Raw genomic sequence first — 22,704 nt, forward strand, 5'->3', positions numbered from 1 at the left:
AGACTGGACTTGTAATGTAGTTCTGCAATTCTGGATATAACGTAGTTTTAGAGGAACCATCTACAAAACAAAAACTGCTACGAGAATAAAAATACTTTTAAATTAAAAAGTTATCAAGACAATTGAAAATTATGTCTAATCTAAACTTATACATTTTTTTTCAATTATATTTTCCTTCTTTAAGTTTTTCAATATAGTAACATAACTTTAAGGCTGGCCCCAACTTCAGCCCCATATACTTCATCATCACATCACTTTTGAGTAGTAGCAGAGCCTTCCCATCAATCTCCTACAGAGAGAAAGAAATTATAATTACTAATACTGATTTCATGTTTTGTCACGTTACGTACATATAAGAACATGTAAAATAGGGAGCAGCTGTACATTCTCAATATATATTCTCTGAATATGCATTTATTTCCTGAAAACTATTAAAAATATAACTTATATGTGAAGCATCATTTGAAAATTTCTAAATTCACTTCAAATTTTAAGAAAAAGGAAATTTAACCCAGTATCTTTGAAAAGTGGCCTTAGCATCAAACTCTGATTTTAAATACTATATGTTGAGTAAAATACCACGTATTTATGACAAAGGGTAGAATACTGTGAACTGTAGAAATGAATTTCAGACAGTCATTAACTTTCTTAGAAAGGCTGGGAATATGAGTATATCAGCATTAATGCAAACTGTAAATGTGCTATACAGTGTTGTCATTATGTTGAAAGCTATTCAGTTAGTTGTGTGAAGCTAATTAGATACGAAAACTTATTACTGATTTTCTTACAATGTCAAAAAGGAATACATAGATATTTGGTCATGAATTTGATTTATTAGAAAAGACTATAAACATTATTTAACAGACACAAGGCATCCTCCTAAAATTATTTCCTTAATGAAGCAATTTATGTCGTGGAAGCATATTATTTGGTTTTCATGAGTTCCTATTTAAAATAAAGCTGCACTTAATCTTTTACAGTTACTGGATTCATCGGGCATCATAACAAGGAAGACACCCTGTCACAGCTGTGGTCACCCCTCCTACTCACGGTCCTGGGGCCGAGCAGGGAGCAGGTGGGGAGGAGGATCCTTGTAACTGTTGTTACAAAGGAGAAGACACCTGAGAGCGGCCATGCCGAATCATCTTCTCTTGAGAACTTGAAGACTTGTAGTATTTTAGGTACTCGGGTACCCATTTAAAGCACAGATCCAGCCTCCACCCTTTAAGGCTCTAACTTTGGGCAAAGTAAACTTTCTCGCATATGGAAAAATCAGTTGATAGGGTTCCCCCACCATCCACACTAATCAGTATCCAACTGAAGGGCCTGCACAGAGGTCATTCAAAGTCATTACGGCAGGAAAACCGGATCAAAAGATACATTACATGTTGCATGAAGAGGTCGGCGAGGGGGCCTGATATCTGAGGATCTTTATGTTTCATAAACTGTATCACTTCATCCACAGACCAGGTTGAAGGGTCCTTAGAGAAGCCTTGTTTCAGGACACTGGGGTCAGGTACAGCTATATAACTTGGAGCTTCAATGGGGGGAAAAAAGACAAATCGTACTTGACCTGATCATTATCCTGAAAGAAGAGATGTTAGGTAGGGAGTAATTGTCTCATTCCTGGAACCTTCTGTGAAGTACCCCGGCATGGACCCAGGACTCCAAGATAAAATCCAGGAAAAGCCTAGTAAAGATGACCTGAGGATGGCTACTCAAGAATGTCCCACCTGACCTCCCCCAAACAACAAAAGCAGCTTCGGAAGACGCCTTGCAGTTCCAAAGATCATAAAAGAGACTGAGCAATCCGAGGCCACTTTGGCCACAGGAAAATACAGCAAAAGATCTGTTACTTGGGTTAAATTAGGTTAATCTAAGCTAACTTACTGCTTTCTTACTTTAAATATTTCAAAGAATTTCTCTCAATCTTTCTCCTCTTGATATCTCCAAATTAGGTTTATTTTACTAGCTAACTGCAATGGAAATCCCCAGAATTTACAGTTTGATAATTGCTTAAATTTATTCACTTTAATGTATTCAATATGGATGGTTTTTAGCATCACTCTATTCTTTAAATTCCTGTCTCTCAAGCCTGATATGCTTATCTGAATTTTGAAGAAAACAAGATTATTTTGTGCTTAGCTAGGTCAGAAGTAACTTTAACATTATACTGAATGCCTCTTTCAAGTTTCACTGCATAGTAATAGATATTTTGGTTGAAGGTTTATATGTTTAAAAAAGAAGTAACTAAGACATGAAACAATTCAAGTGCTCATACCTCAAAAAGTTATAGCTGTGCCGTTCACTACGTTGTATTGAAATTTCTTTGTGTCCAGACAGGTATTCATTTACTCAACCAGAGTGCTTGACTCGCTAAAGTTAGTGTATGATAAGAGAAGTGGGTTTTGTAATTTGCTAGGAGGATTTGTTTCTCTAAACAAGGACCGCCAATACAAATTTAATATTTTTGTATGTGTGAATTAGCCAAAAGTGCACCTTTTCTTTCCTATCCTCTGGGCTCTGGCCATTTTATGGGTATTTTGAGTATTCACCCAGGGAAAGGGCAAAGAAAATCAGAAGATAAAAGAACTCACAATGGTAAATTTTACTTATTTTCTTTTTAAATAGCGTAACTTTGATATGAAATAAAAACTCTTTAGTAAAATCTATCCTACTTTCTACTTGTCAGAGATAAAAATGTTGGTCTACCAAGAAATGCTGCTGGGCTGTATCAACCCAAGTAAAAACGATGATGGTATAGACCATGCCATGCCTAAGGCATTCTAACAATCTAGACAGAAAAGTCTTCTCCTTTAACTCAAAACAGACTCAATTTAATACTTAAAAAACTACTGGCAAGGCTAACCATACCTCTAAATTAACTTATATTTGTGTGGGATTTTTGGTTTCTGTCATCAGAATCTGGTATAGTTATGTTTTGAATAACATATAACTACTTTTACGGATTACTACAAATAAACTATATGTAAAGATATGATTTCTGGTATAAAACTATAATTTTATATTAAAAATAAAACAGGGGCTTCCCTGGTGGCGCAGTGGTTAAGAATCCGCCTGTCAACGCAGGGGACATAGGTTCGAGCCCTGGTCCAGGAAGATCCCACATACCCCGGAGCAACTAAGCCCTTGCACCACAACTACTGAGCCTGCGCTCTAGAGCCCGCGAGCCACAACTACTGAGCCTACATGCCTAGAGCCCATGCTCCGCAACAAGAGAAGCCACCGCAATGAGAAGCCCGCGCACCGCAAGAAAGAGTAGCCCCCGCTCGCCGCAACCAGAGAAAGCCCGCGTGCAGCAACGAAGACCCAACACAGCCAAAAATAAAATAAATAAAATAAATAAATTTATTTTAAAAATTTAAAAAATAAAAAATTTTAAAAATAAAAATAAAACAACTGTGAGCTCATCTATTTCTAATCTATCATGGAAAATAATTTAATTGGGCCCACATCTTCCAAACAATCAGAGAAGGCTATGAACATTATATTAGTGTTATTCAAATAATTACATGAAATAAAAAATTATGTGAAAAATAATCAAAGTCCAGTCATGCTCTTCTCCTTAATGGCTCTGTCTTATATACACTAGGAGATCAGAAGGCCTGTCTTCATAAACTCATATATTGTGAAAATATCTAAAAATTCAGGGTACATTACCCCTTTATAAAATGAACATCTATCTTCAGTCTCTCTACAAAAATCACTCCAAAACCAGAGACAATCTACACGGAGTAGGAGATGGGGGTGACGATATTAAATGTATCACAGCATGTGTACAGTGCAGTTGCCCATAGATAATATCCATTATGAAAGGCAGGGGAGTTAGTTGATTCCTACTTCCTTTACTCCTCAACCTTGCCTAGATGCCTATCTGGTGACAAAAGACAAAACACTTATTCCCCCCACCACAGCACCCTTAACCCTTTTAAAAGGGTACAGGATAGTAGCTATCTTTGCACATGGAAGGCTGCTCTGGCTCTTTCCAAATGAAGAGTAGGATACTGTCCTGTTTATACATATCATGTTCTCCTGGGGGGTCTGAGGGAACGACTGGGAGTGTGGAAAATGGGGAAATGGCTGCAGCAACAGGATGCCAGAGCCTAGATCTGGGAACCACACACAGGCTGGGGCCAGGAAAGGTCTCAACAGGGACAAGGAAGAGAGTACGTCAGAAAGAAGAGGGAGTGCATCCTTCCAGGCCTCAGAGTCATGCGAGGGTTGTGAGTCCAGGCAGTAACCAAGGAAATGATAAATTACAATGGATGGAAAAGCACTAAACTGCGAAGTCTCCATCAGAAACATGGTTGGTGATCCAGATTCCCAGAAATAGTTCTGTAATGCCATGAGGATTAGAGCATGTGTAGCAGCTTGGCCCTGAAAATGATGTGAAGGGGAGGACTCGACCTCCTCACTTTTGGCACTTTCTCCAATGCGATAAACTCTCAGGGGATGTTGTGGGGCATGGAAACCTTAAGGGGAAAGACAAACACACTGGCTGAGAATCACTGTTTTTGAATATACCTTCACTTTTCCTCTGCTTCTGGAATGTAACTTCATGGTGACCGCTCTTGGAAGATGATTTGGTCCCCACCAGTGTTGAACTCGAGGTGCATGGCACACTTTGAAAAACACTCCTGGAGACTGGAGTATGAGTGCTTACAGGACTTCTGCTGGCAGGATTCAAAGAACTTGCTGGATTTAGTGGTGAGTTCTTGGACTCTTCAGAAAGCATTTCCCCTTTGGGCATGCCATTTCCCTCAGCAGATAATACTTCTTCTACAAGAAAAAAAGACAAAGGCAATAAGAAAAAAGACAAAGGCAATTATCTTCGACAGACTTACAGCTCGAATACTATTAAAAGGTCAAAAATCCCCTAACTGCCAACAACAGTTCACTTAAGCCATACTATACTGAACCACAAACCTCTAACACAAAGCACATGGCCATCCCTTTCTTGGTGTTTATAGTAATGGACACTGTCCTGAAATCCAAATTGATTCTAATGACATCACCTATTTTTCTCATGGCAACTAACCCTTGCCAGTCTTGCCACCAAGACTATGAACACCTCACTAAAGCATTTATTTTTAGGAATGCAGTTCTTCACAACTCTTTGTTACAATATGATCACACAGTTGGTTTCTAACATTCGCTTACTCCTTGGGCACTTATTAAAACTTTCACTGGAGAAACGTACTAGGTTTTTCTATTCCTCTTTCTATCAGCTTTTAGCAATACAAAGCCGAATGGAAAATACGCCTATAACTGTTTTTCTTTAATCTAAGGAGAAATGACAACTGTGCACTTCTGAAGGGAATGAAGTGCTCAACAAAGCTGCCAAAGTAGTAGCCTAACTGCCAAACTGATTTGGGGGAATATACTCCCCTACTTCCAGCATCAACACTCAAGAGCATATAAGTGATAGAAGAGTGACTTTTCTCCCCAATCTTGAAACATGTAAATACTATTTACCTTCAGAGGCATGCACCTTTGTTTTGGGGAGCTTAGGAGAGAGAGGAGCAACATAAGGCAGAGGTTGCTGAGAAGGTCGTTTGGTGCTTTTCTTTTCTGTTGTTTCTTCTTTTACTGTTTTCAAAAAAAGAAATGTCTGTTATAACTAATTAATATACTCAAGCGTTTTCATATCATCAGCATAAAACACTTTTGTTTCTAAATCATTTGCCTACTATAACTTCATCAATAATTTATCAATTATTTATGAACAAGATGTGTTCATTTCATCCTATTAAATATTTCAGTGATATTATATTCAAGGGTTAAAGGCATTATGTCTAGGCTTCATTTATTCTAGGGTCATCACATCTTTCTAACTCTCTCAGGCCAACAGTGAGGCAACCAATTGTAATGTGTCTAAAAAGACCTGGGAAAATTGCTCCCATGAGCAAGAAAAGTTAAGAATTCAGAGAAGTTAAAGAGAAGATAGGGTACAATGAACACTCCATTTTACAGGCAACAATCCTGGCCTAGGGGTACCCTTACAACAATTCTACTGCTTACTTATCATTCAACCAAATGCATTTCTTCCTAAAGGACCACACTTTAAGGCATAATCCTGAAAGTAAAGACATTTCAATTTATTAATTACACTATTACACTATATTAGACTACATTACACTACATTATCGATCAATATTTTGATTTAATCTCCAACTAAAAGGAAAAATAAAGTGCAATAGAAATCTATAAAGTAGGATAACAGACCTCCAGAGAGAAGAAAGACTGCAATGAGAAAGTACCAAAGTCAAACTTCATCTAGTTCAAAATGGCTGGGGGCCAGGCATGCCTCTCAAAATCGTCTGATGAGCAATCTTTAGCCATCCAGTTACTGACTGATTACTAATGAGTCTAAGAGAGCTCTCACCATTTGATTTTATTTTTAATCATCAACTACAAAACCAACGGGCAAAACATACTTCAGTGAATGAGAGATATTTCTACAATTCGGACAGTTAAATTCTAAGAAGAGAAATAATTGACTTTTTTCATACCCATTTAATGATACAGAAAATTGGAGTACTAAAATATACAGTTTCTAAAGTTTTCTATACATATTTACCTCAGAATCATAGCAAGATCAGAAAAAGTCTTTACTTATCTTTTACTTGTAATATTATAATACTTTCTTTATGAAAAGTTTATGAAGCTGGTATATGGTCTACTATCTGGGGTTGATACAAACATAAAATTGATTCTTGACTTCTGCTTCTGGGTATCGTAGTGAGCTCAGGCATGAAATTGTTCCTGCAGAGATAACTAGAAAAAGCCAGATAATTTACAAAGTACTTCACAGAGAAGTCATCATAGAGAAGCAACTTCCAGGATGACTGATTAAGGACTTCAGAAAATCCACTCCTTCATAAAAATAATGACAGCACTGGCAAAATTAACTTTTTCAAAATTCTGGACGTTAACTAAAGGATTACAACAACCCAAAAAGCATTTATTCAAGAAAAATGGCTGAATCTCAGAAAGAACAACAAATTCTGTGGCATTTTAGCTTCCCTAATATAATCCCATTCACCCCAGTTTTGCAGCAGCCTTGCAAACCAACAGCTTCGCAACTACAGTAGCTGTGAAAGCCAGCAGCCAGCCTAGCACTGGAGGGGGCACAAAGGATTTGGAACTCTCCAAAAGCTCCACCCCCAGAGGACTGCCACTATTTGATCAATCTTGCAGCTCACTGAAAACCTCTGATCTCTGGGCTTGTTTTATTTGACCTAAATCAGAGCCTGCTCTGTGTAAACAGCCCTATCCAAAGCACTGGTCAAAAACCAAACCAAAACCAAACCAAAAAACCCACAACAATGGCAATTGTTTAACACTGCAGCTCCCAGAGGTAGTATTACCAGTTGGGGCTGACAAGAAGCTGACCAAGAAGCTTAAAAGGAAAAACTGGAGAATGAGATGTCCATTAGGGGACTCTGAAAAGCACTGAGATATTCCTGGGAATCTAGAAGGCCATATGTATGTGCATGGTTGTATGAATGCTCAGGAAAGACTTTAGAAGGCCCTAATCTTTCATTTTTTGCTGACCTTGAAGCTCTGCACAAAGCAGATTTGTAAACTGTCTCCTGGAATGTTCAAGGTAAGTCCCAACACACACTAAGAACCCCTTGGCAAAGGCCGGGAGACATACTGGTTCCAGGCACTTAAGAAAATCCCTGTCTAATTATTAGCTGACCACTAAGCTAAGTGAACAGACTTCAGTAGCCACATATAACAAAATTAGACCTGGAAAAGTCATTAAATTAGTCCAGGAGAGTCACTAAAAATCCAAACAGCACCAGCAACAACAACAGAGCCTAGGAAGGGGGAGGGAACCTAATTTTCAGAGTTGCTGCATTATATTACTTTTAAATTTCAATTAAAAAATTAGGAGACATGCAAAGAAGAGGAAAGTGTGACCCATACACAGGGGGAAAAAAGTCAACAGAAACTGCCTCTGAGGAAGCCCAGACACTGGACTTACTAAGCAAAGATATCAAGTCAGTTATTTTATATATGTTTAAAGAACTTAAAAAAAAATCATGTCTAAAGAACTAAAGGAAAGTATAAGAACAATGTCTCACACTATCGATAAAGTGATAAAAATTATAAAAAGAACCAAATAGAAATTCAGGACTTGAAAAGTATAATAAATGAAATTTACAAAAAAAAAAACCCTAGAGGGGCTCAACAGCAGATGTGAATTAGCAGAAGAAAGAATCACCAAATTTTTTAAGAGGTCAATTGAGATTATATAGTCTGAGGAACAGAAAAAAAAAAGAGAGAGAGAGAAAAAAAAAATGAACAGACTTCAGAGACCTGTGGGACACCATCAAGCATGCCACAATAAACATAATGGGAGAGTCCTGGAAGGAGAGGACAGAGAGAGTAAGGAGCAAAAAGACTATCTGAAGAAATAATGCCTAAAAGCTTCCCAACTTTAATGCAAAACATTAATCTGCATAATCCAAAACGCACAAGAATCTCCAGTTATAAATGCAAAGATATCCACACCTAGAGTCAAACCACCAAAAGCAAAAGACAAAGAGAATCTTGAAATCAGCAAGAGAAAAGCAAATCATCACATACAAAGGAGCCTCAATAAGATTAGCAACTGACTTCTCATCAGAAACTACACAGGCTAGAAGGAAGTGGGATGGCATATTCAAAGCACTGAAACAAAAAGATGGTCAACCAAGAATTCTATATCTAGCAAAACTAATCTTTAAAAACTGAAGGAGAAAATAGGAAATTCTCCATAAAGAAAAACTGAGAGAATTCCTCACTTGTAGAGAGCTACCCTATAAGAGATACTAGAGAGACTCCTTCAAGTTGAAATGAAAATAGAGAATAACTTAAATCCACATTTAAAAAAAAAATAAACAGTACCAGTAAATATATTTGTGTTTATAACTCTTTTCTTCTCCTTTCTCATTTAAAAGACAACTACATAAAGCAATAATTATAGGGCTTCCCTGGTGGCGCAGTGGTTAAGAATCTACCTGCCAATGCAGGGGACACAGGTTCAAGCCCTGGTTCGGGAAGATCCCACATGCCGCGGAGCAGCTAAGCCCGTGCGCCACAACTACTGAGCCTGCGCTCTAGAGCCCGCAAACCACAACTACTGGAGCCCGCAAGCCACAACTACTGGAGCCCGCAAGCCACAACTACTGAAGCCCACGTGCCTAGAGCCCGTGCTCCGCAACAAGAGAAGCCACTGCAATGAGAAGCCCATACACCACAACTAAGAGTAGCCCCCGCTCGCCGCAACTAGAGAAAGCCCACACGCAGAAACGAAGACCTGATGCAGCCAAAAGTAATAAATAAATAAAATAAATAAATTTATTTTTTTTAAAAAGCCGTAATTATAAAACTCTATTTGGGAGCTTATAATGTATAAAATATAATTTGTATGACAATAATAGCACAAAGAAGTGGGCAGAAAACAAAACTATGCTGGAGCAAAGTTTTGGCATAACATTAAAATTAAGTTGGTATTAATCCAAACTGGATTGTTTTAAATTAAGATGTTAATTGTAATCCCCAAGGCAACTAAGTAAGAAAATAACTCAAAAAAATAGTAAAAAGAACAAGGAAAATAAAATGGTACACAAGAAAACATCTACTTAAAACAAAAGAAGGCAGTAATGGAGGAAAAGACGAGCCCCCCCCCAAAAAAAGAGAGACATAAAGAATGGTAGATGTAAGTCCTACCTTATCAGTAATTAAATTAAATGTACATGAAATAAACACTCCAGTAAAAAATTAGATTGGCAGAATGGATTTTTTTTAAAAGTTGTATTACAAACTTACTACACTTTAAATTCAAACACACAAATAGGTTGAAAGTACAAGGATGGGAAAAAATATACCATACAGACAGTACTTAAAAGAGGACTGAGGGGGCTTCCCTGGTGGCGCAGTGGTTAAGAATCCGCCTGCCAACGCAGGGGACACAGGTTCGAGTCCTGGTCCGGGAGGATCCCACATGCTGCGGAGCAACTAAGCCCGTGCGCCACAACTACTGAGCCTGCGCTCTGGAGCCCGCAAGCCACAACTACTGGAGCCCGCAAGCCACATCTACTGAAGCCTGCACGTCTAGAGTCCGTGCTATGCAACAAGAGAAGCCACCACAATGAGAAGCCCGTGCACCGCAACGAAGAGTAGCCCCCGATCGCCACAACTAGAGAAAGCCCATGCGTAGCAACGAAGCTCCAACGCCGCCAAAAATAAATAAATACATAAATCAATTTTAAAAAACAAAGAAACCCCACAATGATACACCTTTCAGGTTTTGATTCTCAAGTTAATTATGAATTCAATAAGAAATTACTTTTCCACTTTGAATGAACAAAAACTATATATTATACATGTCTAATTAGTTCACTGTGGCTAAAAGGTTTACTTTGAGGAAGACACAGGAAAAACTGAATTATATAAGATTCTCAAGTTAATGTAGAATCTAATATAAAATAGAAGCACAGTATAAAATTTTACATTTTCTCTTATCTGATTTATTTTGATCATGCTCTGCAGGACTATGACCATTACCTCTGTAAGAGCTAAAAGGCTGGCTACTCAAAAGGTTATCACACTGCAGGCTGTGGCACAAGGTCTCAAGAAAGCGAAGAGCAAATGATGCACTGTTCACTGGAGGGAGCTGGATGGAATGAGTTTCCCCATCAAAGGAGGCTATTATAGGGAAGAAAAGATGTCAGAGTTACATCACAGAAAGATGAGAACCACATCAACAAAAATAAAAGCCATCAATTTAGGAAATGTATTATAAATCTAATGTGTGGTTTTTGTAATTTATAAAGGAATAATCTTAAATTATAAAAGTTCCTCTCATTCAAACACAATAGTCTGAACTAATAAAAGCATTCTCATTTAAAAATATTCATAAAGTAAACAACAACAACAGAAACCCACTGATGTACAATAGTTCCTGCTCTTCCAAACATTCCATGGGTACAAATGCAGTATCTGATCATACAATCATGAAAGCCATGTGTATCTTACCTCTTACTCACTTCTTGAATCACATTTTTATTTAGAGATTCTTACAGATTAGTCTGTTTTCTAAAAAAATTAAAATATATTAAGCTCACTTTATCTATAGTGAGCTTAACGTAGCAGGTAAAAGGAAAAATCTGTACCTCTTACCTCAATATACAGCATTACTCTGACATTATTTGTCTATATTGAAAGTTAAACTTTCCAAACCAGGGTTAAAAGTCTATAAACATATAATTATTATACATATTCTATTACATTAATATAATATTCAAATATTATAGTTAACAGAATATAAATTTATAAAATAATCTATGTATTATAAAATCCTTGCCTTCTTGAAACCTACAAACAAATTAGGGAATAAAACCTCATAAAGGATTAGATGAGCATACCGGTTATCACTTCTCCTCCACGATGATCTGGCTTAAGGAATCCAAAAACAGTCTTACTTTGAATGGCACAATCCACGCAGGCCTGCACCGTCCGCCGGAGCACCACATTGACAGGGCCTGGGCCAAAGTGGTCGGGCAGCTGCTGGATTTTCGTCTGATCCAGGTGAGGGCCACAGTTTCCATGTTTGTTTACATAGACACAGACTTGATGAAAAATGTGTATTATATAGATATAACAAACAATGAGATTGGTTAGAAGGAACATAAACACTACATAATCAATCACTATATATCCCATTAGCCACGCTTCACTCAAAGAGAACCTAAACATAGTTACTATCGGTGATCCTTTCTGCTACCTAAAAATATATATGTAAATATATTTTCACATTTTGTAAATATATTAAATCTAGAAATAAATAATCCAAATGCTTATTCCATTTTCTAGAATTCTGCCCAAACTGATTATAATAAAAACAATACAAGTTTTAGTAGCATCACAAAACAATTCTTCACACATTCTCAGATTATATAAAATGGCTTAAAGACAAGAATATTTTCACTTTTTAACAGTAATCACACTATAAGAATTTTCTTTCAAAACTGGTCATATTAGCACACTCCTTTTGGACTGAATTTATTTTAAATCAACAATATTGCACTCTCATTATATAGTATTTTCTAAAGTAACCAAATAATTTCAGATATGTGTCACAGTAAGTTCTAATGACCTAGAGAAATTTTTTTCATTAATCTTTAAGAAAATAAAAATGTTCTTTATATGCATGCTGAGGTTCACGGAAGAAAATTTTAAAAATAAATGCTTTCCTTCGTATAATAAAAGCATTTAGAATTTAGAAGCAAATAATCTATAATCACAATCAGTCAAGTTTCTATAATTTTTCTTCACTGAGAATCAACAAATACAAATTAACACACAACGTAATATGATTATTAACAAACAGAAAATATATTGTCCCCCTAAATCAAGAGGCACATTATTTTTATCCACTACTCAATATATTGCAAAATTTTCATGTATACAGTCTATATTTAGTACAATAAAAACCCATTAATCTCACTTTCACTATGTTGAAATATATAATTAAGCTTTGTGGCAATAGCCAGAGGAAGGATGGACTCTGTCACAGAAATGAAACACCTATTAAAAACTTAACCTGAGGTGCTGATGGCATGGACAAAGTTCTACTGAACACAAGTGAGCTAAACAAGGATTTCAATGTTTATACTCGTTTAGCTAGGCTCCCCTCCTAATGGACTAAAACTCAGAAATAATAAAGAGACAAAATGAGGTATGTTACGGGCTTCCCCGGTGGTGCAGTGGTTAAGAATCCACCTGCCAATGCAGGGGACACGGGTTCGAGCCCTGGTCTGGGAAGATCCCACATGCCGCGGAGCAACTAAGCCCGTGCACCACAACTACTGAGGCTGCACTCTAGAGCCCGTGCTCCACAACAAGAGAAGAAACCACTGCAACGAGAAGCCTGTGCACCGCAACAAAGAGTAGCCCCCGCTCGCCAAAACTAGAGAAAACCCACGCGCAGCAACAAAGACCCAACACAGCCAAAAAAAAAAAAGGGGGGGGGTATGTTACAATAATCATTTTTAAAGTGATTTCTATTTCAAAAAATTAAATTAAATTATAATTTCTTTTTAATAAGAAAAGAAAAATTGAGGGGAAAAGTCCAAGGAACAGAAGAATGTAAGAGAGATAATTAAGGGTCTAGGAGAGGGAGCAAAAAAACTTGCTTTAAAAAACAGGAAAGGAATAAGGAAATTTGCAGGAAATGACAAATAAAAGGGACTGATTAGTTTGGGTGTCTGTCATTTCACACTCTTCACATAGCAAAGAACAATTTAAAGTCATCATGCCCCCTGACAGGCAAGGATCTGTGAAAATTTTATAAGGCATTAAAATAAGGTTTGAGGCACCTTAAAAATACATGAAAAACAAAAAAGACAAATTGTGAAATGAGATAATGGGAAAACAAGAATAGATTTGACAATAATGTAAATTTTATAAATCTTACCAAGAGGGATAAAATATCTTAAGGGTGTTGAATTTTCAAGTGACTTATGTATTTAAACAGATTGTTTTTCCTTGACATCAAAATGAACAATCAGAATTTAAAATATTTTAATATGAAAAATGCTAAAAGAAATGTTTACTATCATCTTTTTTCCCTCTTATTTTATTTCCAAGACTTCAACGACACTGAAAATAATACAACAAAAGATAACTAATTTTATACTCTTTTAAAAATATTAATTTACCTGTAGACATCACTATTTTAGATGACCCAGCAACAGCATCCTTATCATATGAAGCACCACGACGTCCTCTGGTCAGCGTACTGAGAGGAGCTGAAGATGTGGAACATACAACAGGAATACATTTTTCCTGTTAAAAAAAAAAATTCCTAGATAAGGAGGTCATAAAATTATTGGCATCACTGGTTCACAAATGATCAGTTGTCTGAAGTCCTCTGGGTTGGAAATCTCTGTGTCACAAACTGCAGTACTTTTCAAACTGTGCTCCTAAGAGGGCCCCATAAGCTGGTCAGGTAGGAGAGGAAGAGACCAAGAGGCTGGGATTCCCAGTGCTACCCCCTGTTCCAACTAGTCACACTTTAGCCAAAATAATTCACTCTGTAAAACTTGTTTTATTTTTTATTTTTTTTTGAGGTTCCCAGTAAGTTTTTTACACTGCTAAAGTAGTTTGGAAATCTAATCCAGCAATCCATCAGATGAGGGTGGGGGACCTCAACAAGGCAGAGGACAAAGTGTGTCTTCAGAAAGCAGTCACTCATCTGGGTTTTTACCATATCTAGCCTGCATTTCTCCATATTACATACGATAATTTTGACAAAATTGTAAGTGGCTTGCTAAAGTCCATACAAAATTATGCCTATTGTATGTAAGAACCAAATGTCTTCTGGGTATTGTTAACATCACTAGTGTTTTGTTTATTTTATATCAACTCTTGGGGTTTTCTAGGAGCTATCTTCAAACACAACTCTTCAGTATCAGAGAAGGGGATCTTGTGCCTAGAAAAGGTAATAATAGAAGATATTTTAAAAGGCAGGGAAAAAGGAGAAAAAAACAAACACTCTGTTGTCGGATTTTTCTTTATTTGTTTAAATTAGTGACTGTCATTTGGGTTCACAGTACCTTAGTAAATTATTTTGAAAATACTAAATTACAATTATTGTGTCAATATATTCCCGTTCTTTCAGTATTTTAAAAATCTAACATCTAAATCCTTTGACTTATGACATACCAAAATAGTGTGTTTGCACTAACAATGTAAATTGAATAGTTATTTGGAAAATATGCTTCCATACTTCCATACTTCTAGAATGCTTAAGGAAGGGAAGAAAATAATTGACAAAGGAGAGTACAGCAAGAACAATTCCTACTCTAGTTCAAAGAGTTGAATCTTCATCTTTTTATGATGAAATAATGAAGCTAAAAAACATGAAGGTGAATTGAAATGCTTCTTTTGCAACAAAAAAGTTTATTATCAAAAAAATTACATTATCTTTCCCTTGCCCCTCCTCACCACCATACAACAATATTTTCAAAAAGATTTCTTTAAAATTGTCAAATCAGCATTGGAATTATTTGAAAGTAAAAGAATGAAGAGAAACTTTCTGGAGTTATCATATCTTGACCATATACCAGCTAATCACAAAGACTTTTTTCAGCAACTGGAAAATATGTACTAAATATATGCATCAATGACACCCTTGGTACATTTTAATTTTTAAAATGCATTTAAAATAAATGATTTGCCTTTAAATTTCATTAACTTTCCTTAAGTTTATACAGTTTATTTTTTTAAAATATTTATTTAGTTATTTGGTTGCACCGGGTCTTAGTTGCAGCAGGAGGGCTCCTTAGTTGTGGCTTTCCAGCTCCTTAGTTGTGGCAGGCGGGGTCCTTTAGTTGCGGCTCGAGGGCTCCTTAGTTGTGGCATGCGAACTCTTAGTTGCGGCATGCATGTGGGATCTAGTTCCCTGACCAGGGGTTGAACCCAGGCCCCCTGCATCGGGAGTGCGGAGACTTAACCACTGCGCCACCAGGGAAGTCCCCTTATATAATTTATTTTTAATTTAAAAAATTTCAGCTGCTAAGAATTTACATTAGAATAATCTGCTTATTTGATTTTTTCAATATTTATGATTTTATATTTGAAAAATATTCAGTTTTATTGACTTTTCATTTTTATTTTATAAATTTTGAATGCCTTTTAAAATAAAATACCAATATTAATGTAAGTTTTTTAAATCAAAATGGTATTGTCATTTTGCTCCATACTGCAAACATTAGTTGTAACAAAATAGAAACGTTATATATATTGATATCAGGTGGCTGAACTCAGAAATGTTTAAGGTAATACTGCTGAAATTTAATTCAGTTCTAACAGATCTAGAGAGATTCTATGTCTTTATATTTAGAGTGTATTTCTTGTAGACAGGATGTATTTGGATCTTTTAAAAAATCCATTTTGATAATCTCTGTCTTCTAATTGAAAAGTTTAGTTTACTAATTTTTAAAGTAATTATTAATAAGTTTGGGTCTGGGTCTACCATTTATTATTTGTTTTCTGTTTGTTTCCTCTGTGTTCTGTTCCTCTGTCTTACTTTCCTCTTTTTTGTTGTTGTTGATTACTTGAATAGTCCTTAGAATTCCATTTTAATTTTCCTATTGGCTTTTTAGCTATATTTCTTTGCATTTGTATTTTTACAATATGCTCTGGGAGTTTCAATGTACAATCCACATAAAGTTAATATTGTACTACTTAACAGAAAATGTTGAAACCTTGCAATGCTACAAATCCATATCCCCCACCCCTAAGCCTTTATACTATAATTTTTTTATGTATTATATCTATGTATGCTATAAACCCCACAAGACTGTATTGTATTATAATCATTGCTTTAAATAGTCCTATTTTTATAAAGAAATTAAGAGGAAAAAAGCAAAAAGAAAGTCATTAGTATTTACCTAGAGATAACTTCCTTCAGCATTTCTTATAGTGTTTTTCTGCCAGTGATGAATTTTTTGTATGCTTTTACCTGAAAACGTCTTTAGTTCTTCATTCTTGAAGAGTATGTTTGCTGAATATAGAATTTCGTATAACACCCCTCCTCCTATGTGCCTATGTGTATTCCCCCCAACCACAGTCTGTCTGCTTCCATTCATTCTCCAGTGTCTTCGGGTACCTGCTTTTTCTATTATTTCCAGGTTTTAGAGTTGTTTTCTTTGGGGGAGAGTCAGCTAGGTAGGATGTGACTTTAGCATCACTGAATTTATCACACTGATTTCCCCCTCACCCCCATTTTACTGAGGTATAATCTATGTACAGTAAAATTCACTTCGCATTGATTTTTAAAGTATACGGAGTTTTAAATAAACTGGCTCGAACATAAATACACCCATGCAGTATTTTCAATGTGGTTTTGAAGAGGTCGAACACTATTCAGTTTTAAATTTATCCAAGAAAAGAAATAACAATCTTGATTGTTACACAGGCCTTAAAAAGCCTTATATACTTTTTTTTTTAATTTTAATTAGGTATAGTTGATTGACAATGTTGTGTTTAATTTCTGCTGTATAGCAAAGTGACTCAGTTATATATCCTTTTTCATATTCCTTTCCATTATGGTTTATCACAGGATATTGAATATAGTTCCCTGTGCTATACAGTAGGTCCTTGTTGTTTATCCATCCTATGTATAGTTTACATCTGCTAGTCCCGAACTCCCAATCCTTCCCTTCCCCTCCCTGCTCCACCTTGTAAAAAGCCTTATATACTCTTGGTACATTCCTAAAAGGCATCATAACACTCTTAGTAAGTCCTAAACTGTATGTTTAATAATAAGGCACTACGGAGACCTGTAATACAAATTCGTAGGAGATACAACTAACCTTTCTTCCTGAGTTTGGGCCTTTTTTCTTTGGTGTGATATTTTTAACAGTACTCCCCTTCTTGGGGACTGAAGTAGGTGCAGGTGGTTTAATCCGACTTGATTTCCTGATCTGCTGTGTTGGTAATATTACAGCAGTTTTCTGTGGAGACTTCATTGAACACCGGGTTGCTTTGGAAGAATGTGTTTTTGCTATATTCTTTGTAATAGGAACTGAGGGAAAAAACACACAACACAAAAATACAATTAAAATAAATGACATAATTAAGGTATTTTCTTCTTATGATTCAGAAGAAATTTAACTCAATCTTTAAAAATATTCCAAAGGTCATTCACTGAAAACCACTTAAAATAAAGGTACCATTTAAAATCACGTTTTAGGTATTTAAGATTTCAGGTTATCAGGAAATAGTCTGATTCTCCAGAAAAAATAAAGAGGCTTTTATAATAAGAACCAGTAACTTCCCACTTAATTAGCACAGTGAAAATTTCTATCAATTTACCTTTTGTCTGCTTCTCATATTTTTAGTCCTTGGCACAGAAAAGAGTTTTTCCTTCAGAAAATACTATCCAATTATGCCATATACAGGAATCATTTTGCCCACCAATATAGAAAAACATAACAAAGCAGCTACCAACGGCTCCTGCTTCATCTTTTAAACGCCAGGGGAATCCCCCTAACTAGATTTTTTTTTTTTTTTTAGTGGCTAAAATACATTATGTTCCTATATGTATGTTTAATAGTAAAGCTTCATAAGCCATAATATAGACTCTACATTAACGTTGTCATGGAAGGACCACTATCATGCCCAAGTGATTTGTATCTATTAGTTATTTGTAGCCCAATCAAAACAGTTTTAATATTTCAAATGAAGATTACCTGCCAGGTTACTCTTGTATATATTCATAGTTAAGTAAAAAGAGATATTTTTAGTATTAATCCCTTAATAATTTCATTAGTACAAAAAATGAACTTTACATAGTAAATAGTACTAACGTCAAAAAGTCTTTACAGGAGGAGCTGTATAAGTAAAACATTTATACATCTGTGCAAAAAAAAATCAACTACTTTTATTTTGAGGGCTTCATTTTACAACTTGAAACTAATCTACCACTTTGCTTCTCCCATCCTCAAAGACTATGTGTAAATGTGACCTTCTACCACATCTTCCCTGCAGCCTTTTTATCTACCTCTATCAATTACCTAGTCAAGAGGATGGAACAGCTGCCAGGGCAAATGGAGGACCACTTAACTGCCACCATCACTTTCCCCCTCCCCTTATTTATAGGAATTTACCTACTTACACCAGCCTCTGTTTAACTCTTTACCATCATCTACCTCATACTCCATGCCCACTTCCACTTTCTTCAAATAACTCTAGTAACCTAATTCACATTATTTCTTCTTACAGAGTCTCCCTGTTATCATCTTCAGGAATTTAAATATCATACTTCTGATGCTCCATCATCCTGACCTCATCAATAGACAATTTGTGAAGCTCTTCTATCTCCAAGATAACCAACTGTGCTTCCCTTCTCCACCTCCAACTTCCTTACCTGTCATCTTTGCTTTACACCAACTGATCATGCTTTTCATTCTCATTATGAGATCTAGCCACAAGCCCTCTCCATTTTCATCCAATCTGTTAGCTTTCTTCTGGCTTTACTTTACCCCCTTATCAACCTGCACCCAACTGTCCACCTCCACCAAAACCCTCATAACTAGTATCCCTTACGTTATCACCCCCTGATCTTTGATCATGTCCAACATGTCAGCTCCAGCCACTGAGTCACACTATCATTTGCTTTCTCTGGTCCTAAGCAAGGGTCAGTTCTCTCCTTAAGGGGCCAGAGAGTAAATATTTTAGGCTTTGAAGGTCACATATGGTCTCTGTCACACAATCTTCTTTGTCTCTCTCTTTTTTCAAACCCTTTATGAATATAAAAACTATTCCTAGCTCACAGGCTACATGGGCTAAATGTGGCCCTCAGGTTGTAGTTTGCCAACTCCTGCTACAGAACATTGGGATACTGTAGATCACTGTAACATCCATGCTAACCTCAACTGGGGTGTCACTGCTTCAACTCACTGATTTCCAAGTATGTTTCAATGGCAGAACATTTTCCCCTTTTTAAGTTCCCCTCTCCCTCTCACTCTATTCCATTCAGCAAATGACCCTACCGTCTACTTTATGAGAAGATTAAAGGCTATCTTTTGGGAGTGATCATAACCATCCCATTCCTCCATCTTAAAATACTTTTATTTTCATTCATTCTCATCTCTTCCTCTTATATCAAATGAAGTTTTCTCTCTACTCTTCTAAGCCAAATCCCCTTTCACTTTTGTCCTAATAACTATCTTCTCTGGTTCCTCTGGAACATTACAGTTTCAATGATCTCCTCTCTTCATGGTATTTAATCACTTGATCCCCAACTCCTTGCTCTCTCTTACAACCCTCATATATCCCTTATTTTGAAGTTTCCTTCCCTAGTTTTTGGTACTTTCAAGCCCTTGCATGAATCTTCCTTCTACTCACTACCAAGATACAAAGAAGAATCGCCTATACTTCATACTTCAGTTTCCTTATTATTCTGGGCTTCCTTAGTCTCCTATAATAAGCTTTTCTTCCCCCAACCATTTAAAAAAAATTCTTTCCAAGGAATTAAATCCAAATAAATCCTCATTCTCTTGACCAATCTATTCATCACCACAGTTCTGGTCCCCACCTTTTAATATATGGCATGAAGAAAAGGAAATAGATTGCGCTCTGGACCTGAGTTTAAATTCCTGTACTAGGTTAGTTTAAGACAGAACCTAGGAGTATAGGAGGTCCTCAAAAAATATTTACTAAATGAATGGAAAATATTTTCAACCTGCAAGCCAATGTTATACCTCCAAAACAAGTATATTTTATATAAAGAATTGTAACAAAATATTACTTTGTGGAACATGGCAAATGTAATGAAATCAATATTTGATCTAAAAAATTTGACATTTGATATTAATAAATCTTGGGACACAAAATATTTGAGCCATAGCTTCAAATATTCCCCCAAAATATAATATTCTATTACAGTAAAACTCCTTGATGCATGGTATATATATATGTATGACCAAAGTTAAGAAAAATGCGTTATAAAAAATTAAAAATTTTTCACTTTAGAAAGCAAGCTTTTCAACGGCAAAGACTCAATTTGGTTCACTGCCATATCCCCAGCACCTAGAACAAAATACGTTTTAAACTACTTTAACTAAAGAGGAATGAGTAATCATTCAATACACTGAACAACAAAATTAAACTATGTACATTATACATGTATTTTTATCTCTCCTCCAAAGAGCAATCATATAACATATACACACCATGCTAAAACTCTATTCAGTATTAATTAAACTATTGAAAAAGAAAATAGATTTGTTTAAAAGATAAGGTGAAAATTATATATAGCACTACAACCATGTGTTCATAGTGGTAACAAAGGGAGTAAAAACCTCTTTGAAAAAAGTATGTAAAATATACAGAAGGATGTGCTAATCATCTTTAATAAAAGTTTTATGTGAATACCTAACACAAAAGATACCTGGTTCCTCAGCTTATCTTCAGGTAGAACAGACAATGTTTGGGTAAGAAAAATGTCCAGGAGATATGAAGTTACTCAGTTATGAAAATGCAAAAGAAATGACTAAATCTTGGGAAACAATCAGAAGGCAGGAAATAAAGTCAAGAGTAGGCCTGGAAGCCTGGAACAGGGGGAACTGAAGAAAGAAGGGAGGTAGATGCCAACATTTACTGGCTACCCATTACATGCTAAGTGCTTCAATATCTGTTATTGCATGTAATCCTCCCAAATGTCCTATGAGGTAGGTATTATTCCCCACTTTATACCTGAGGAAACTTAGGCTCTGTGAGATTAGGTAACCTTGCCAAGATCACCCATTCGGCTAAGAGACTTTTATCTCCTAAGTGCATGCTTCTTCTAATATGCCACCTTGCTTTCTGTCCTCTAACAAAAAAGCCTATTAAATTCACTCCCCGAGTCAAAGTGCATGTGTTTTAAAAAAGAAGAAGAAGAAGGCCCAAAAGACAACCCTGTGAACTCCTATGATAATTCACTAGTTGCTAGGTGCTCTCTGACAGAGGGAGTCTTGGGTTTTTTTAAAATCAGATGTGGAGGCATACTTACAAGGAGAAAACATTAACAAGTACAGACAAAAACATGCTGGTAAAACTTTTCATGCCTGGGGATTTAACCTTATTTAATATTTATTGCCAAATAGTACTCATTAAATGTACGTTTCTGTTGATACATGAAGATGCTTTATTATTGAAAGATACTGCCTGCATTCTCTGAGCTATGAAAAGAGAGTAGCACATACAATTACCATAGAAAAGGAAATACACTTAGAAATGAACAGCAACCCCTATTTCCAGTTACTGTTATACATGTGCTGGTTTGGCTTACACATGGCTGACTTGAAGAGGAACTAAAATGGATTGGAGATATAAATTAATATGTATCTTGCTTTTGATCTAAAAAGACATGATAGAGGTATGGTTGCTTACTGTTCTCCAGATTTTTCCATCCACCATTTACTTAATACCTAGTGTGTTCTTTTTACCAATCTAGGCAATTTAGGAAATCCAGAAGAAATAAATATGGTCCCAGTCATACAGTTCATATTTTATATGTATATTTGTGTGTGTGTATATATATATAATTCCTATCTCCTTAAGTAGACAGATTTATGATTTCCTTCTCCTCAAACAGATTGAATGCTATATATATAACCATATGAAAACAAGGGCAGAAACTACTGTAAAACCAGATGCCTTGAATTTGAGGCTAGAAATAGACAAAATCAAAATATGAATAGCCAAAAATAGAAAAGCAAAATATGGTTTGGAAAAAACAAAATTGAGTAAAAAAGAAAAAAAATCTGTCACTGTAAACATTTGACTTTGGAAACTTTTTCAGACTGAGGAATTCTTTGCAAGTCATCTTCCTTATTTTTAAAAATGCATGTACAATGAAACTGTCATTATTCTAAGGATCTTTCATACTGGTAACTATAAAACCAAAGAAGCAACACAAGCCTCAATTATGAAAAACATGGAGATATCAACAGAGATGGTTACACCTAAACTATCCAACCTGGAGGCCTGGTATTCACAGAAACTCAGTCAAGGTACCCAATGCCCCTACCTGGAACTTTGCTCCCTGTTCCATAGAGCCCATGTTGCCACAAACTGATGGGTCACGGGCAGCAATAAAAGCCAAGGGGAGGCAGAGTCAAGTGTAAACCCTCT

General features: G+C 36.0%; 1 protein-coding gene across 3 annotated transcripts; it reads right to left on the bottom strand.

Moving 5' to 3' along the window:
* Positions 1-160: 160 nt before the first annotated feature.
* On the bottom strand, positions 161-17,577 carry LOC137756934 (sex comb on midleg-like protein 2). 3 transcript variants are annotated; one of them, XM_068533505.1, is made up of 8 exons: positions 17,397-17,577; positions 13,737-13,863; positions 11,442-11,645; positions 10,582-10,722; positions 5,497-5,610; positions 4,546-4,800; positions 1,386-1,537; positions 161-289 (listed from the first exon to the last, which is right to left on the bottom strand). In XM_068533505.1, exons 1-8 carry the CDS (start codon positions 17,550-17,552, stop codon positions 161-163), a joined length of 1,278 nt encoding a protein of 425 aa, XP_068389606.1. In that variant the 5' UTR covers positions 17,553-17,577. The 3 variants fall into 3 exon arrangements, with proteins under 3 accessions (XP_068389606.1, XP_068389605.1, XP_068389604.1); XM_068533504.1 differs by lacking the exon at positions 1,386-1,537 and having other exon boundaries at positions 208-289; positions 17,397-17,553; XM_068533503.1 differs by lacking the exons at positions 161-289; positions 1,386-1,537 and adding an exon at positions 2,186-2,376 and having other exon boundaries at positions 17,397-17,553.
* Positions 17,578-22,704: the final 5,127 nt, after the last annotated feature.

The sequence above is a fragment of the Eschrichtius robustus genome, chromosome X (genome assembly GCF_028021215.1).
Source record: "Eschrichtius robustus isolate mEscRob2 chromosome X, mEscRob2.pri, whole genome shotgun sequence".
NCBI lineage: Eukaryota > Metazoa > Chordata > Mammalia > Artiodactyla > Eschrichtiidae > Eschrichtius > Eschrichtius robustus.